Source organism: Lissotriton vulgaris, chromosome 1_1, assembly GCF_964263255.1.
Source record: "Lissotriton vulgaris chromosome 1_1, aLisVul1.2, whole genome shotgun sequence".
In the NCBI taxonomy this organism is placed as follows: Eukaryota; Metazoa; Chordata; class Amphibia; order Caudata; family Salamandridae; genus Lissotriton; species Lissotriton vulgaris.
Genome location: NC_141685.1, coordinates 1,487,886,675 through 1,487,906,523, shown reverse-complemented (window position 1 = coordinate 1,487,906,523; position 19,849 = coordinate 1,487,886,675). Strand labels below are relative to the sequence as shown.

The 19,849-nt window shown below is 46.2% G+C and overlaps 1 protein-coding gene across 1 annotated transcript in view; it reads left to right on the top strand.

The window, feature by feature from the left end:
• GSAP (gamma-secretase activating protein) overlaps positions 1-19,849 on the top strand; it is a 764,805-nt gene that overhangs the window by 492,827 nt on the left and 252,129 nt on the right. Inside the window, exons 17-18 of the mRNA XM_086967359.1 lie at positions 10,240-10,309; positions 16,029-16,111. Coding sequence (XP_086823485.1) covers positions 10,240-10,309; positions 16,029-16,111 — 153 coding nt within the window. The remainder of the gene's footprint in view (positions 1-10,239; positions 10,310-16,028; positions 16,112-19,849) is intronic.

Below are 19,849 nucleotides of genomic sequence, written 5' to 3'. Positions count from 1 at the left end.
CGTACCCACGGTCCCTTTGCCTGCCACTCCTGCAAATTCACCTGCATCAAGAGCCACACCAATCCCACTCACTCCAAACACAGCTCCGGCTCTAACCAACTGAAGTGCATCCTGCTGAACACCCGCTCAGTCCACAGACACGCCACTGAAATCTGGGACCTACTCGACACTGCTTCACCGGACATCGCCTTCCTTACAGAAACCTGGATGAACGCCTCATCAGCCCCCGACATCGCCATAGCCATCCCGGACGCCTACAAAATCATCCGAAAAGACCGCACCAACCAAACAGGAGGAGGCATCGCCATCGTCCATAAGAACACCATCAAAATCACAACCACCTCCACTTCCAGATCCACACCAACCCCAGGACCACACTTAGAGGCACCCTCATCTACAGACCACAAGGAACCCGTAAACAATTCTGCGAAGACATCACTGACTTCATAAGCCCACATGCCCTCACCTTCGAAAACTACATTTTACTGGGAGACCTCAACTTCCACCTGGAAAAGAAAATCGACAACAATACCACCACCCTTCTGGACAACCTAGCCAATCTCGGACTCAAACAACTTGTTGACACCCCCACCCATGTAGCCGGACATACGCTCGACCCAATCTTCACCTCCAGTAAGCACATCTCCTTCGATCACACCACAGCCCTCCATTGGACGGACCACAACTGTGTTCACTTCAGCTACAAAACTACCGCGACCAAAACCCCCCCACAACCCATTCCGCGAAGAAACTGGAACAAAATCACCACCGACCAACTCCTCACATCGCTCAACCAAAACCCTCCCGCTCTCTCATCGGACCCAAACCAAGCTGCGACCATACTCAAACAATGGATCACTCACAGCGTTGACGAATTAGCCCCCTTGAAAAACCACCAAACCAAACAGGGTAGAAACAAGGCCCCCTGGTTCAACGAAGACCTTAAGAAATCCAAGAAACTATGCCGTACTCTCGAGAAAACATGGAGAAAAAATCCAACCACTGACAACCTGACAACCTTCAAGACAGCCACCCGCAAACACCACCAATTGATCCGATCCAACAAAAAAATCAGCATTCAAGGATCGACTCGACAATAACGCCCACAACAGCAAGGAACTATTCAACATCGTCAAAGAATTTACCAACCCCACCGCAGCCTCAAACGACATTACTCCCTCCCAAGACCTCTGCGATTCACTATCCTCTTTCTTCTACAACAAAATCGCCGACATACATAACAGCTTTGAGAACACTTCCAAAGAACAGTCCACTCCACCCACCTCCGAACCTAAACAGCCCTATAACAACCTCAGCGCCTGGAACCCAATCAGCACGGAAGACACCATCCGCCTAATGAACTCCATCCATTCAGGTTCACCAACCGACCCCTGTCCCCACCACATCTTCAACAAAGCAGACTCCATCATCGCACCCCTTCTCCGCGATGTCATCAACTGCTCCTTCAACTCCGCTACTTTCCCAGAAAGCTGGAAACACACCGAACTCAGCGCCCTCCTGAAGAAACCCACAGCAGACCCTTCTGAACTCAAGAACTACCGCCCCATCTCTCTCCTCCCATTTCCTGCTAAAGTCATTGAGAAAGCCGTCAATAGACAGCTTGCCGCCTTCCTTGAATCCAACAACTCCCTTGACATTTCACAGTCCGGATTTCGAGCCAAACACAGCACCGAAACCGCCCTCATCGCAGCGACAGACAATATCCGAACACTACTGGACAACGGAGAAACAGTTGCCCTCATCCTACTCGACCTCTCCGCCGCCTTCGACACAGTCTGTCATAGCACCCTCATACAACGCCTCAGCAACATCGGCATGCAAGGAAAAGCCTTGAACTGGATCATCTCGTTCCTCGCCGAGAGAACCCAGAGAGTCCGGCTCCCCCCATTCAAATCAGAGAGTACAGAGGTCATCTGCGGAGTACCACAAGGATCATCACTTAGTCCCACCCTCTTCAACGTATACATGAGCCCCCTCGCATCCATTGCGCGCCAACACAACCTCAACATCCTCTCCTACGCTGACAACACACAACTGATCCTTTCCCTCACCAAAGACCCCAACACTGCCAAAACCAATCTTCACGAAGGTATGAAAGAAGTTGCCGAATGGATGAAAAACAGTCGCCAAAAACTTAACTCAGACTAAACGGAAGTCCTCATCCTAGGATCATCCCCCTCTGCCTGGGACGACTCATGGTGGCCATCGGCCCTGGGCACAGCACCCACACCAACAGATCACGCACGTAACCTAGGTTTCATCCTAGACTCCTCCCTCTCGATGACCAGACAAGTCAACGCCGTCTCATCCTCCTGTTTCAACGTACTTCGTATGCTCAAAAAAATCTTCCATTGGATACCCACCGAAACAAGAAAGACTGTCACCCACGCACTGGTCACCAGCCGTCTGGACTATGGAAACACCCTCTACGCCGGAACCACAGCCAAACTACAGAAAAAACTCCAACGCATCCAAAACGCATCAGCCAGACTCATATTGGACATCCCTCGCCAAGCTCACATTACCGCTCACCTGAAAGACCTCCACTGGCTTCCCGTTAACAAGAGAATAACATTCCGCCTCCTCACCCACGCTCACAAGGCTCTCTACAAACTAAACCCAGAATGCCTCAACACACGTCTGTCCTTCTACACACCCACCCGCCAACTAAGATCCTCCAATTAAGCCCTCGCCGCAGTTCCGCGCATCCATAGATCCACCATGGGAGGAAGATCCTTTTCATACCTGGTGGCCAAGACCTGGAATTCTCTCCCCCCTCACCTCCGCCTCACACAGAACCACATTTCCTTCAGAAAGGAACTTAAAACCTGGTTATTCGATAAATAATGCACCCCTCCCCCAAGCACCTGGAGACCCTCTGGGTGAGTAGTGCGCTATACAAATTCCAGAACTTGAACTTAGGTGGAGCTGTGTGGTGGGTGCATCGGTGGAGCTGTGTGGTGGGTGCATCAGTGGAGCTGTGTGGTGGGTGCATCAGTGGAGCTGTGTGGTGGGTGCATCAGTGGAGCTGTGTGGTGGGTGCATCAGTGGAGCTGTGTGGTGGGTGCATCAGTGGAGCTGTGTGGTGGGTGCATCAGTAGAGCTGTGTGGTGGGTGCATCAGTGGAGCTGTGTGGTGGGTGCATCGGTGGAGCTGTGTGGTGGGTGCATCGGTGGAGCTGGGTGGTGGGTGCATCTGTGGAGCTGGGTGGTGGGTGCATCGGTGGAGCTGTGTAGGTGGAGCTTGTATGGTGGGTGCATCGGTGGAGCTGGGTGGTGGGTGCATCAGTGGAGCTGTGTGGTGGGTGCATCAGTGGAGCTGTGTGGTGAGTGCATTAGTGGAGCTGTGTGGTGAGTGCATCAGTGGAGCTGGGTGGTAGGTGCATCTGTGGAGCTGGGTGGTGGGTGCATCTGTGGAGCTGTGTGGTGGGTGCATCGGTGGAGCTGTGTGGTGGGTGCATTGGTGGAGCTGTGTCAGTGGAGCTGTGTGGTGGGTGCATCGGTGGAGCTGGGTGGTGGGTGCGTCAGTGGAGCTGTGTGGTGGGTGCATCAGTGGAGCTGTGTGGTGGGTGCATCAGTGGAGCTGTGTGGTGGGTGCTTTGGTGGAGCTGTGTGGTGGGTGCATCAGTGGAGCTGTGTGATGGGTGCATCAGTGGAGCTGTGTGGTGGGTGCTTCGGTGGAGCTGTGTGGTGGGTGCTTCGGTGGAGCTGTGTGGGGGTGCATCAGTGGAGCTGGCTGGTGGGTGCATCGGTGGAGCTGGGTGGTGGGTGCATCGGTGGAGCTGGGTGGTGGGTGCATCGGTGGAGCTGTGTGGTGGGTGCATCGGTGGAGCTGTGTGGTGGGTGCATCGGTGGAGCTGTGTGGTGGGTGCATGGGTGGAGGTGGGTGCATCTGTGGAGCTGTGTGGTGGGTGCATCGGTGGAGCTGTGTGGTGGGTGCATCGGTGGAGCTGTTTGGTGGGTTCATCAGTGGAGCTGTGTGGTGGGTGCATCGGTGGAGCTGTGTGGTGGGTGCATCGGTGGAGCTGGGTGGTGGGTGCATCTGTGGAGCTGGGTGGTGGGTGCATCGGTGGAGCTGTGTAGGTGGAGCTTGTATGGTGGGTGCATCGGTGGAGCTGGGTGGTGGGTGCATCAGTGGAGCTGTGTGGTGGGTGCATCAGTGGAGCTGTGTGGTGAGTGCATCAGTGGAGCTGTGTGGTGAGTGCATCAGTGGAGCTGGGTGGTAGGTGCATCTGTGGAGCTGGGTGGTGGGTGCATCTGTGGAGCTGTGTGGTGGGTGCATCGGTGGAGCTGTGTGGTGGGTGCATTGGTGGAGCTGTGTCAGTGGAGCTGTGTGGTGGGTGCATCGGTGGAGCTGGGTGGTGGGTGCGTCAGTGGAGCTGTGTGGTGGGTGCATCAGTGGAGCTGTGTGGTGGGTGCATCAGTGGAGCTGTGTGGTGGGTGCTTTGGTGGAGCTGTGTGGTGGGTGCATCAGTGGAGCTGTGTGATGGGTGCATCAGTGGAGCTGTGTGGTGGGTGCTTCGGTGGAGCTGTGTGGTGGGTGCTTCGTTGGAGCTGTGTGGGGGTGCATCAGTGGAGCTGGCTGGTGGGTGCATCGGTGGAGCTGGGTGGTGGGTGCATCAGTGGAGCTGGGTGGTGGGTGCATCGGTGGAGCTGTGTGGTGGGTGCATCGGTGGAGCTGTGTGGTGGGTGCATCGGTGGAGCTGTGTGGTGGGTGCATGGGTGGAGGTGGGTGCATCTGTGGAGCTGTGTGGTGGGTGCATCGGTGGCGCTGTGTGGTGGGTGCATCGGTGGAGCTGTGTGGTGGGTGCATCGGTGGAGCTGTGTGGTGGGTGCATCGGTGGAGCTGTGTGGTGGGTGCATCGGTGGAGCTGGGTGGTGGGTGCATCTGTGGAGCTGGGTGGTGGGTGCATCGGTGGAGCTGTGTAGGTGGAGCTTGTATGGTGGGTGCATCGGTGGAGCTGGGTGGTGGGTGCATCAGTGGAGCTGTGTGGTGGGTGCATCAGTGGAGCTGTGTGGTGAGTGCATCAGTGGAGCTGTGTGGTGAGTGCATCAGTGGAGCTGGGTGGTAGGTGCATCTGTGGAGCTGGGTGGTGGGTGCATCTGTGGAGCTGTGTGGTGGGTGCATCGGTGGAGCTGTGTGGTGGGTGCATCGGTGGAGCTGTTTGGTGGGTTCATCAGTGGAGCTGTGTGGTGGGTGCATCGGTGGAGCTGTGTGGTGGGTGCATCGGTGGAGCTGGGTGGTGGGTGCATCTGTGGAGCTGGGTGGTGGGTGCATCGGTGGAGCTGTGTAGGTGGAGCTTGTATGGTGGGTGCATCGGTGGAGCTGGGTGGTGGGTGCATCAGTGGAGCTGTGTGGTGGGTGCATCAGTGGAGCTGTGTGGTGAGTGCATCAGTGGAGCTGTGTGGTGAGTGCATCAGTGGAGCTGTGTGGTGAGTGCATCAGTGGAGCTGGGTGGTAGGTGCATCTGTGGAGCTGGGTGGTGGGTGCATCTGTGGAGCTGTGTGGTGGGTGCATCGGTGGAGCTGTGTGGTGGGTGCATTGGTGGAGCTGTGTCAGTGGAGCTGTGTGGTGGGTGCATCGGTGGAGCTGGGTGGTGGGTGCGTCAGTGGAGCTGTGTGGTGGGTGCATCAGTGGAGCTGTGTGGTGGGTGCATCAGTGGAGCTGTGTGGTGGGTGCATCAGTGGAGCTGTGTGGTGGGTGCTTTGGTGGAGCTGTGTGGTGGGTGCATCAGTGGAGCTGTGTGGTGGGTGCATCAGTGGAGCTGTGTGGTGGGTGCTTCGGTGGAGCTGTGTGGTGGGTGCTTCGGTGGAGCTGTGTGGGGGTGCATCAGTGGAGCTGGGTGGTGGGTGCATCGGTGGAGCTGTGTGGTGGGTGCATCGGTGGAGCTGTGTGGTGGGTGCATCGGTGGAGCTGTGTGGTGGGTGCATGGGTGGAGGTGGCTGCATCTGTGGAGCTGTGTGGTGGGTGCATCGGTGGAGCTGTGTGGTGGGTGCATCGGTGGAGCTGTTTGGTGGGTTCATCAGTGGAGCTGTGTGGTGGGTTCATCAGTGGAACTGTGTGGTGGGTACATCGGTGGAGCTGTGTGGTGGGTGCATCGGTGGAGCTGGGTGGTGGGTGCATCTGTGGAGCTGTGTGGTGGGTGCCTCGGTGGAGCTGTGTGATGGGTGCATTGGTGGAGCTGTGTGGTGGGTGCATCAGTGGAGCTGTGTGGTGGGTGCATCAGTGGAGCTGTGTGGTGGGTGCTTCGGTGGAGCTGTGTGGTGGGTGCTTCGGTGGAGCTGTGTGGTGGGTGCTTCGGTGGAGCTGTGTGGTGGGTGCATCGGTGGACCTGGGTGGTGGGTGCATCTGTGGAGCTGTGTGGTGGGTGCATCTGTGAAGCTGTGTGGTGGGTGCCTCGGTGGAGCTGTGTGGTGGGTGCATTGGTTGCATCCCACACTCATTGTTTCAAGATAAAAGTATGCAACTTGCCACCATGCTTTAAATGCACGCAGAAAGAAAGCTTACTAGTTAGAAAGTATTAGGCAGAAATAGGGTTCGCAATAGGTCTCACATTTTTTAAAGTTAGAGCTGTTGGCGTAGACAATGACGATGTTTCTTACTTTTTGTTTTTTTAATGTGGAGTAATTATATTTGCATAGCGCCATTTATATTTCCTTCTGCATTTAGCCATATACATTTTTTTACTTTATGTTTTGAAAAAAAATGAAGCTGAAACTTGTTTATTTCCAAATGTATCCAAGCAATCCATGCACAGTCATACTGGGATGTTTGATGGGTTGTGGCACTATAAGTAGCTGTCCGTAACATAATGAAAACTATTCCTAACAAAACATTAGCATTGTAATACAAACACACGTGGAGGTCAAAACCTATTTAACCCCTTCCATGCTGATGACGAACCCCAGCCGTCATGCACTACGGTGCTCGTGTGCTGATGATGGCTGGGGTTCGTCACGGCCCGCCCCTGTTCGTGTTGTTTACAGCACACCAGGGGAATCGCGGCCGCATGGAAGGGGTTAAGCTTCTTTAGAAAAACACTACGGGCAGATTTACAAGTCCCTTGCGCTACTTTGCGTCACTTTTAACATCGGAAAAGTGACGCAAAAGTGGCGCAAGGGGCTTGTAAATCTGCCCCTACAGCTTTTTTCACCCCACCCCACATGCCATCCTTTAAATCAAGCATTATGAATAATAAGAAAATACATATTTGACATTGTTTTTCATATTTTAAAAATACACATAGCCTGATAATTAACTCTCTGTGCCTATCTATTAAAACCAGTATAACAGAAGAGCTTTCATTACTTTGTTGGTGTGACAGAACAGCCTGGTCGACCCTATGCAGAACATATCAAAAGGAATTACGCACACTATTATTGAGACACAAATTGAACCTTGTTCAGGTAGGCAACATCAAAGCCACAGCTCTATTTTCAAATTAAAAGAATCCTGAGCAATGTACATATCTGTTTCGATAAACATGACTCTAGCTTTGAGAGAGATAAGAATGAAAAACTCCCGAAAGTGTCTGCATTGCCACGGGTGAACACATTCCAACTGATAAGGTAAGTCTGTTGGCTAAGAAACCCTCTGCACAGATTACTCTCAACTTCAGGCGAAAGGCTGAAAATCTAGTAAGGGAGGTCAGTGTGTTAACGCACCATATTCAGACTGTTTGTGAATTGCAGGTGGCTCATATGACATGGAGACTTCTCAGGTGGTTAATGCACCTGCAGCAGAGATCTGAGTACCAGCGGCAGGTTACAAATAAGAATTCTATTAAGGAAGCACACAAGGTTAATGAGACTGCGGCTGAGACTTGAATTCTGTAGCTCACGAGTTCTACCTAGAACAAGCTAGCTCAGTAGGCAACAGTCAAAGAAATCTGTATGTAGCCTATAGGCCACAGTTTAGAAGTGCAGTGTGACAGCTCAGAAAACTGTTTAGACACATGCATGTCATCTTCAAACCACTTTTTAAAACTGAAAGAGACAGCTGATAGGGTTCACCAACCAGCCACACATATGTTTGCATAAACTTTAGGCTGTACAACAGAATTCTAGGTAGAAGATGAGGAAGGCTCGCGCACCAGTACCCGAAGGTTCAGGGTTTTACTTTCAGTTATACACCTCAAAGGGTTAATGCGGCTTCAGTGGATATCTCTTCGTCATCTACTGGTTAAAAGACTCGTAAGACAACTCAGTGGGTTAATGCACATGTCGTAAAGATCTGCATGTATCCTGCAAGTGACAGCATCCAATCCAATAATGCACACATGAGCGCCATGCCTTTGGCCAACGAAAGCACACACTGAGTGGTGAGAGAGCGTTTGGTTTGTGGCTTGCACAACTTCACTTGTCAGATGTATAATACTGGACAGCTAAATTTAAAGTAGTAAAGAATGCCTGTGTTGACAATTTAAGATCACTTCTTTGGAGTCAGGATGCACGGATTGATTTTTATGCATGCTATCGCTGTGAGCAGATTATGCAGTGACTGAGGCATTTTTGAGCTGGCAAGCACACAACTGAAAGCCACTGTTGCCCAGAAACTAAGAATTGGAAAATCGGTTGCCACTAGGTACTGCGTGTCACGTGTGTGTATAGAAAGCGCCACATCAGCCACTTCCAAGCTCTGTACACACACATGAATTATAACCCAGCGTCTTGGAACTCACCTTCTCAAAGCCTTCTAAAAGACAAAAGAGGTTCATTGAATTTGAACCGGTGGTCGGCAGATCTCACCCATAGTGCAAAACCTGCTACACTAAGCCACTGTGTAACAGGCCTTGTAAATGCAGTTATATGTTTAGACTGCTTCCTCTGCATTGTTCTTGTTTGTTTGAGGGAAAGGACAAAATACATTAGAGTTTTTCGCCTATTGATCCTTTTACCCCTTGTTTTTAACTCGCACATCTTTTGATTTTTGCACTGCACTCGATCCCATCTTTATCATTTGTTCATGGGTACCTTAGCGATTGATGGTGCGACCCAATTGAGTAAGGGCGATGGATGGGTCTCATTGATCAAGAGACATACCACCCCATTTTTGGATGACCAAATGAGAACACTTGATCTACATACCTATTTGATGGGAATCCAACACATCTCTGTACGGGTCTTACCAACAATCTCAGTAGGTCCTTCGACAGGTTTGTCCTGGCACACGTTCTGATATAGAGACTTATATAGCTCTATTAGCGCCTAACTCACTTATGTAGGAGTTTTGCAGCAGCTCGGAGTACTCGAAGCTCCGTTATAGACCCCCGGTTCTTTTGTTGTTAGGATAACAGAGGTGTCTGCCAAGGCACCTTGCTCACTGCCTGCCACCGAATCACGTCACGTCGTTACGTGCTATAGGACACCTCATTATTGCACTGCACTTTTTATGCATTTTAGTCGGCAGTCGAAGTACATAAAGACCAGTATAAAAACGGTGACTGAGAAGAGCAGCATCCCATGAGTGGTGTGTGCAGTGGCTGCCAACATTGTGCAAAAAATAAAGTGAAAGCGTGCAGTAAATAACAAGCCCTCAGCATTGCTGTGGTGGGGAAAAGGTTGGGAGGGGTGGGCGGGGAGAGGCAAGAAGGGAAGAATAGGGGAGAGTAAGGGTGACGAGACGCACGGTGAGCAGCAGCCTTTGATGTGCCGGCCGGCTGTGGGCAGTGAATAATTAGGGGAGGAGAAATGCCAGAGCACACGCTGGGGTAAGCTTGTGGAGGGAGGCTGGTGGCTTTGATGCTGTGCATGCGCTTTTTCACGGGCACAGCATCAAATCGCCCGTTTAGTTAAGCTCTGGATAAGCTCCAATATGTCCTGACATCTGCAATGCTTGCGCATTGGCAGAGGTCGAGCCCTAAAAGTGGGGATTTCTCCTGAGGTACAAGTTCTTTGTGGCTAGATGGCTTGTCTGTCTGCTTTCTGAATGGTGGTTTGTCCCTCAGGGCTTAAGTAGACTGAAAAAGTCAATTTTTTTCAAGAGACCATTTTGAAAATGTGTCATTATTGTGTGTTTTCATGAGACCATTTTCACTTAACATTAAATGTGTTTGGTTTCTTTTCTGTGTGAATGCATCCTCCACAAGTGTATGAATAAGCAATGAGTACACACAAAAAGGCAAACATATATTCGCTTGTTAACACATTTTCTTTACAAGGATTTCACATATGCCATTTCATTAATATATACATTATATTTTGTTCCCCCGAAATGTAGGTGGCTGAGTGGATTTGTGATAATCCGTCGACGTGCCACACCTTTGATCCCATGCAAGAATTCATAATTGGTAATTTTCAATTATTTTGTATTCTTACTGCCTGTTTTTGTTCTTTTGAAACGGTCTGTTTGAAAGAAACTATTTTTATGACTATTGTAGATGTGTCATAGCCTCAGGCTCCATTGCAAATTTTCAGCGTTTGTGACTGGGTCTGACAGTAAAAACCTCAGAATATATCATTGGTCGCAGAAACAAAAGTATTATATTTAGAGGATCACTCTGTAAGTTTGAGGGATTTGATGAGGTTAACTTGATCTATGGCATTTACAGAAGGTCTCCTTTGATTGAAGTGTGGTGCATACATTGTAATTTTTTTAATATTTATTTTTGGGAGATAGTGGGTTGATCTGAGACTTGTTCAGCGACACAGTAAAACCATTATATCAAGCCCAGCAGTCCCTTGCTTCTCTTTTGAAATACAGGACAATTGTCTACCTGTGCAATATTGGTGTTGATGAGGAGAGTTGTCATATGGATACCCAGACTCCTTTCCCATGTATTTGCAGAGCAATGACTGGCAAGGGTCCAGATTGAGTCATTATGGCTAGAGCTGAAAGTCTCATAACACAGAACCATTCACGCCGGGGCATCACAGTTCCCCTATCATTACTGTAGTTATGAATTAATTGCGTTTGTCAAGGAGCTGCCGTGTTCATGGGTCTATCTATTAATGTGCCTGGCAGTAAATTAAAGTATTTACTTGACACCAGTAACTTACGTTTCTACAAAGTGTATGCTACCAGTTTTGCGATTTGATTGCGCTGCAGCTTAAACAGGCTTCTATTACAGTATGTCCTGTGCACCTCGTTTTGGGTGAGTAAGAGTTTATTTTCATAGTAAGGCAAGAAAGGTTTTTGTAGCTTTAATTATCGAAGGAGATCAAGTCTTAATTTTTTGCCTGAAAAGTATTAAAACTGGAGAGCATTGAGGTTAATACAGAACCTACGGCATTCTGTATTTTTAAAAGTTTGACATAGAGAAGACATGTCTTGAGGAGGGACTAAGATGTTCTAATCCCTGTACCTGGTGGTCATGTTAGTTTAACTGGTGTTGCGGCAGTGCCTACAGCGGAGCTGGCAGCAGGTGGGGAATGCCACCGGATATCATTCAGAAGAGATTCTAATCCTGCCAATGTATCCTAAGAAAAGTGGCTGTGGAAAACTAGGACATAGATATGAGCACGTGCCATAAACCAGCTTGCATGTCCAAAGATTTTACAACAAATTAAATGCTATTCACCAGTTCAATAATAGCACTGTCATGTGGATCATCTTGCACTATGCTATAAATTAGGTCACTCGTGCCCAGAATATGACTGCATTTTTGCTCCACATGGGGTTTTATATCTAAGTTAAACCGGTCAAAGCCCTCGTCTAAGTAGGATCCTGTTACTTCTACCACCAATTATAAATTCTGAGGTTATAATGACCATTTATATAGCACACACCACACATGTTTGCCTTGTTATATGTATTTATTGAGTGCAGCAAATGCCCAGGGGCATCTTGGCGCTATCTACAGAGTGCAGCGAAAAGGGACAATTAAGTTTAACTGTATTAAATAACATTGTTTTAAGGGATCTCCTGAAGGTAAGAAGGTTGGTGGAAGATTTGATGTAGAGTGGTAGACTAGTCCAAGCAGTGGAAGCACTGAACATAAAGCTGCGGCCACCCCAGGCCGTGCTCTTGAGGTTGGGGTTAGACACAAATTTAACAAAGTCACATCTTAATGCCCTCTTAGGAATGCACCAGCAGAGGCTGTTTTTCAGAATTTCAGGAACTCTGTCATGCAGGGCTTTCAAAACAATACAAAGAGCCTTGAACATAACTCTGTTTAATCAACAGCCAATGGAGACTTTTAAGGTGTTTAGACACAGACTGATGCTTAGGGATATTGACGAGAAGATGTGCTGCAGCGTTTTGAAGTGTTTGCAGCTTATTGAGAACGAACTTATAAAGAGCATTACAGTAAGCAAGTCTGGATGTGGCAAGAGACAAATCAATTGATTGTTGAAGTTGAGATGGAATGAAAAATCTTTTTATAAATTTGAGTGTATAGAAGACTTTGGAGGAAACTGCGTTGACTCGGTCTATGCAGGAAAGTTTATCATTAATTATGAATCCAATATTGCAAGTTTTACTGACTGGTGTTGAAGGACTACCCGGCTCATGGGGCCAGTAGTTGAGGGTCCAGAATGAAGTATGGGTGCCAAAAAGCAGGACCTCGGTCCTTCTACAATTAAGTTGAAGGCAATTTTCAGTCATCCAAGTACTGACTGCCCGCAAGCTATTGCAGAAGCAAGTACTCCAATCTGGTCCGTCACTGCTGAGAGAGACCATGATTTGAGCATCACTATGATGTGAGTGCGAAGCCAAAAGATTTGATAAATGTTGCTAAGTGGGTGATGTAAATATTAATAAGCGTAGGACTAAGCGAAGATCCTGTGGGACACCACAGGGAAGGGAAAAAGGCACAGACACATAGTTGTCCAGACTGACCACTTGTCACGTGATTTTAAGAATGATCTTAGTAGGTCCCAGGAGGAACTTGTGACACTAATCTCAGTAAGACGAGATAACAGTTTGCTGTAATAAATGGTGTAAATGGCGCCGACAAATCGAGGATATCAAGGCAGATTTGCCACCAGCATCTAGGGTTATTCTAATCTCTTTGCTAGCCTTAATTAGGGCTGTTTCCATACTATGGTCTGAACGGAACCCAAACTGAGTGTAATCCAGTAGGTTATGAGATTGAATAAACTCAGTTAAGACTTCATTACTTTCTCAACGATCTTGGCTGGTAGAGTGGTAGAGGGAGACATGATATAGAGCAATAGTTATTTGCATATGATGGATCCAAAGAGGGTTTCTTAAGAAGAGGATAAACAGATGCTTTTTTTCCCTTCCATCTGGAAAAAACCCCTGCTGAAACATGAGTTGGAAAATATCAGTGAGTACCGGAGCCAGGTTATCTGCAATCAGATAGGCGACCCTAAGGGGACAAGGGTCAATCAGTGATCCGGATCTGGCTGATTTAATCAGTCTTGCAATGGTGTTAATGGATGGTGGTGTGAAGGTGGAAAAGCTGGGACCTAACTGAGGAAGCCTAGGGGAAGTTTCACACAATGGATTTGTAAGCATTCTAACTGTTCGAAAGAGTTATTTGGTTGAATTCTTGGCAAGTTCAATTTTTTCAATAAAATATTTAGCTTTAGAGGTTTGTGTTTTGTAGATGCTTAAACACAACTTGTATTTAGCCTTTTCTTCTATATCATAGTTACAATGCCAGATTTTTATTGTGCCTTCTGCAAGTCTGTTTAGAAGTTCGTAAGTCATCTGAAAACCAGGGGGCGAAGGGTGTATTCCTTGTGGGTTTATTCGGCTTGAGGGGTGGCCATCGTAAAGGTGGCTAATTTATTTATTTATTTATTTATTTATTTATTTGATTTGTATAGCGCGTTATAAACCAGGGGTCTCTAAGCGCCAATCATAGCCACTGGTTGTATTGGGCAACAGCTTCATCTTGGTCGTTGGAAAAGATGGGATGAGAGCTCTCTGGAGAGGTAGCAAGAGTAGAAGGGTCAGTTTATGCAATAAACTATAAGAACCCGCTTGGGAAGCGTGACAGTATCGAGAGAGTAGCTACTTAGTGGAGATCTGGAAGAAAATAGAATTGTGAATGGACCAGGCTAATGGAAGGGAGTGTGACAAGTTTAAGTAGTCATTGTTGGTAAAAATGCCATCCAAAGTGTGGCCGGCAAAATACGTGGTGCCACATACCAATTGAGAGAGGTCTAGGGTGGATATTGTGTGGAGAAGGGCGACAGTGGCCGGGCTTTAAGGTAGAAGTTAAAGTCCCAGAACACAGTGTAATCATTGTGGAGTATGTTAGCCTCCATCAGAATACTGAGATCTTGGGCAAAGATTGCCCATGATCCAGGGGGATAATAAATCAAAATGCCTTTGAAAGATTGAAGACAAGAGCTTTGCAGAAAGAAGAGGGTAAAGGATCACAAAGCACTGTTAGATTGGATTTGTGAATAAGTGCTAGGCCACCACGCGCTTGAGTGGTCTGCCGGGCCTACATATATCATAGCCCTTGGGAATGGCTTCTAAAAGATCTGGGTCAGAAGCTGGATCTGCTCAGGTTTCTGTAATAAAGGCAAGGGAAAAAACGTATTCCTCCATAAGAAGATAAAATTATGTTTTGTGCTTTACAAGAGACCTCTCATTAAGTAGCACGCTTTGCAGTAGAGACTGATTAACAGGGTGGGTAGATTGGGCATTGGATAAGGCCACTAAACAGATATGGGTCGGTTGAGGCAATTTGAGTAGGAAGTTACTAGTGGAACATGTAGTGGTACCTTTGAGATCAAGGTTAGCAATGTTAAAGCTATGTGGGATAGGACACTTGCCAGAGTAAATTAGCGCCAGGAGAGCTTCCCATAGATAATGGGGATATCCTCAAGGCGGTCCAAAACGGACAGGGGGGGACCAGTGCTCAGTGAGATACGGGCTTGCCTTTGGCACGCGTGAGGCGCTATTGGAGTGATTAAATGGCCCTTCATGGGCCAAAGGCGTGTCCATGGGCGTGGCTTACCACACTTTGCAGCGCAAAGCCGGACACAGGTGGGGGAAATTAAAACGCGTACCTGGGTTCTAGCAACCCCGGAGCCTGCAAGTGAGCTCTCCTAGTGAATTTAAATCAAGCTAAAACAAAGGTGAGAAATTATTAAAACCATCAAATTATCATAACAGGCAACAGACTGAGCTGTACTGTGGATTGTAGCCAGCATACTGTGAGAGAGCCAGGCACCTCCATTAAAAATGGCAGAAGGTCTGCCTATAAGGAACACAAATATTTTTCCAAATGCAGCAGGACGTAGAGATCAGATGCAAGACTCGTAGCTGTGCTGATGCACTATTGGAGGACATAGTTTTGCAGCACGTAGGAAACTTGCTCATGCAATTTTAAATCCACGTTTTCTTCAGCAACTTAAAAATGAATGTATGGGCAATATGCGGGCTAGTTATGCTAATTTAAACAACATTATTTTCTAATAAATTAAACACTTTTTCACAGATATTTCATGGTTACATGGAGTATCAAATATTAATGTGTACAATTCGAGATTTGATCATCTGAAAAATCTTTTCTGCTGCAAGCTTTTAGGATAATAAAGATCCTATAATTAGTTATTATCTAAGTGGCCATATGTCTTATGTGACCCCTTCAGCCATTTCTGACACCCTCAAAAACACCTTAGGTTTTCGCTGTAAGTTGATAGCTCCACTGGCGGAAGGGCCCGGCAACCTCCGAAGAAAAACTTTCGGTATCTGCACTATTTAACATTGTTCTTACTTATTTTTACAAATTCAGCACTGCTGGAAATTATCCATTTCTTACAGGACACTGCTTTTGTAACCAAGTCTTTCATTTGGTGACTTCATTTGCTTAAAAAACAAAGTAGGAGCGAATGCCTGAGTGAGGACAGAATATCTAGTGATACAATATCAGCATCTATTCTTAATCTCTGCATCTCTAAAAGGTAGTCAACTGGGCTGTGAAATGATGACAAAGTAATTTTGGCACAATGTCTGTGCTCAAAAATAAAGCAGTTGGGAAGTTACTAAGGCATGGAGTTTTATGAGGGCTTAAGATAAGTGTGCAAATGCATTTGTATATTCATCTCGCAGTAACTGGATAATGGTCTTTATTTATTTGTCAGCCTCCTTGTACAGAAAAATAAGCCGAGAGACAACTCACCTCCACAAAATGTTGCCCTACACCTCTGTGCCTCACTGGAATGGGGTAAGACATTTGTCTAAAGATCCATGGCATGTAACTGTTATGCACCTGCAGTAAATTAAGTTAAATAATTTTGAGATGTGCGTTTAACTAATTGTAACGTATTGGTCAGATGTGTGCCTTGACGCTTAGTGGCGGAACCCGAATCTGCTTCTAAAAGCTGGCCTCCAAAGTAATATTACTACTTCTCCTTTTTACTTCAAGCCAGTTTATGCTTTAACCATTCTGACCAAATACCGTTCATGCTTTGACAAAAACTGTTTGTAACACTACCATCGCAACAAGGTTTGTGAAGAATTGTTAATCGTAGTTGTGAGCAAAATCAGAAGCAGCGTTGTAACTTCAGTTAGAGTAAGGGTCAGTAGGCGTGCCAGGTGTTGTATCATGCTCCCAAATACTCAGTGTGGTACAAATGGATCATTACTAGGACCTCTAATTACTGGGGTATTAGTAACATTAGGTATGATAAAACTGGTACATTGAATGAATATTATAGGCAAATCCTAATGACATTTACAAGCTTCATCCACACTGCACTGCTCTGTCCAGGGGAGTGATTTTTTTTAATGCTTTTCAAGTGCAAAATTATGTAAAGAACAGTATAGCACCCTCCTCAGTGCTTGTGCTCTCACACTGGTATACTTTTTTACCTTGTATAGATAACTCCCCTCATAAGTCTAGCTATAACTACCTATATCTCAGTCCTTAAGCAGATAGCAGGAAATGTGTCAAAGAATATGCTAAAAGGCCCATGATGTCAGAATTACATATGAGAAATGCTACTAAATAGTTTTGGACTCCTATAATTTCAAGAGCTGGAACAATCCATTTTCGCTTTTTGATGTCAGGTAAAATAGGAATTAGCTTTCAGTCTCTGCAGTAGTGCTGCCCGAATAGCAAAACTTCACTCTCAACTCTGAAGACTGTTTAGAGCTGAGTCATTAAGTGCAATATGCCCAGCCTAAGTGTCCAGTACAATAGTTTAGCATATTGTGGTTCAATGATGTGTAGCTAAACTTGAAAACTTGAATTTGAAATTCAGTCTTGGTAAGATCACCCCGCAAGTGTCCTATATTAAAAATGTTTCCGTTAATCTTTTTTTAAATTGTATTGGAGGTCATGGAACTAATAGAACCAAGACTAATCCAGCACTGGGACAATCCAGTTGTTCAAGGGTTATGAGAACATAGCAGAGCTGAGGTAGGCCATTGGCATTCCCCATGTGAAGAGCCTAACAAAGAATAGCTTCAAATGGTCCTTTGGCTTTCTTCAACCTAATCTGAGACCAGAATGGGAGAGGTCTAGGTTGTGCAAGAGACTAAAGGTTTAAAAAACAGCAAGTTATACCAACACAGGCCAAGCAGGGCATTGTATAGTAGTTTCAGCATCTTTTTTAGAATTGCTTCTCTGCTACTACCACTTTGTTCATTGTAGCAAATCCCCATATATATGCTCCATACAAAACAGCTGATTGCGCCTGAGCCTGTTAGACCTCCAGTGCAGGTGAGGCTGCACTACTACTAAATCTGCTTGTAAACTTTTCTGTGCCATTTGTTCAGTGCTCCAGATTAAGCATACTCTTGTCAGTCTGCTTAGACAAAGATGTTTTGCAGCAACTCGGATATTCACTCATAAACTCTTTCTAGCAAAGTTTCCTCCAAATTAATATTAGCCTGAAACGATTGACGATGATTGAGAGCTGGAAACGTAGTCTTGGCTGTATTTACATCTAGGTATCTTTTAAGCAAAATCAGAAAACCTGTTCAGGAGAGACTGGAATTCTACAGGGTCTTTGTGATCAACAAGGTATCATTAGTTAAGAGTGCATATTTTTTCACCTGACAATTTGGCAGCGTCATTACTGCAATTCCAAAGACTTTCGATCATACCTTTAACATGAAGTGTAAAACGGATGTGCTCCAAGACGCAGCATTGGTGCACAACCTTTCCAACAAAGTAGAGTCAGTAACATTTGACAGTAAGACAATTAATCATATCTTGGAATAGGATGCCACACAGATGTCCCTCTTTGCTTATACCATCCGGATTCTTGACAACCCTGAGATCCAGACTTAGTGATATTGGCAAGCCTACTGCTGATTCTTTGGTGTCATGGCAGGCTCCTCTTAACCTCGGGGCACTGTGGTACACAGGTGAGCTGGTGAACCACCTCTGAGAAATACAACACTGACTGTCTGTGATCCATGACAAAGATGGTGCAGGTGATCTAGAAAATCTGCACTTTAACAGAAGGTACTTTTTAGGTTGAGACAAAGTTTTGAATGTGTTTTCTGTTGCTGTAACAGCCTTCAAAAACCTAGTACTCTCCCATGACAACCAGGACAGTTTTTGCAATGGTGACCTTCTCCTGCAAAACACTCTGAAGAATAGTACAAGCTCATGCTCAGTCAAGGAAGTTGTAGATTTAATGCCTTGTGCTAAGGATTAGATGATTCTGCCTCCTGTGCCGGTAACCACACTCTCAATGAGGCAGTTGTTTGAAGTTTGAGGCCTTAAATAGATAGTCCAAAGCAAAATCAATTAACATCTTTCACAGGGGAAAAAACTTCGATCTCCTGATAAATTAGGTAATTCAACTATAAAACCAAAAGTGGTTTCAACTAATAACCTGCTTTCAATCTAGATTTTGCTTTGAAACCCCTGAGCACGGCTTGACCCAATCAACAAAGATGAATTCATAGTACGCAGCTGTCTGCATGTAGGTTGAAAAGAGTCACTCAGTGACTCATTCACCACTATATATTAAAATAGAAAGAATACCCTCTTACATTTCAGGTTTTTTTTCGGATGTGAAAAAAGTTAAAGATTTCTCTCAAATTTGGAAATTGTGATGACGGCATTCTCCCTAACAATAAATGCTAGAAATATCAATTTTTCGTTTTGTCAGCAAATACCGATTCATTGAGTTGTTTATTAGTGTCATCATTATAGGCATTTTTATTTCTTTGTGACCTGCCACAACACCCAATCATCCTGTTAGTCCTTTCCATCTCCTGTTGTCACTGTATTTATGTGCCTGCCAGCTGCTTCCATTTCCCCTGCCTGCTCTCTTTCGGCTTTCCTCTCATCATTCCATTGTAAAACCTCTGTTAAAACCTGTGCTCCTGCTTTCACTTTTTAATTCTTGCTTTTTTTACTCTTTCATTATCCGTATGTATGGCGCATCCCCTATTTCCCTTAGTAATGAATGTTAATGTAGCGTAGACTGTTGAAGTATTGTTCCAGTTAGTCTGTTTTGCAGGGTTTTCTTTTGTTTTTCAGCTCTGTATTCATTTGATGAGTGAGTTAGTCATAGAGTTTGTCCTATAATGACAGTGCACTGTGAATTTGTGTTCCTACACTCGAATAAAAACAGTTCAGATATTAAGCTCTTGCTTGAGTCGTGCACAGCTCTTGAAATTACACCCATCTGTCTACACCACATTATTAGAATTCACAGCTAGCAAATACAACCTGTAAGCCCAAACACACAATCTGCTGTGCCATAGCTATGTTGTCCATTGTATAGTTTATGCGTCATTCATTGCTGGGTGCTACAGGCTTTGCTGTAAGTCTTCCACAAGAGGTAATGTAGTGTGTGGCATACTAAATCTAGTTTTTATTTGAGAAATCTGTAGGTTGGCAACATGGGCTGTGGTTGGTGTTATCCATGAGTGTGAAAGCAAACTACTAAAAGATGAGCAGAAATATTTTGTTACATATAGTCCCAACTGACTCCAC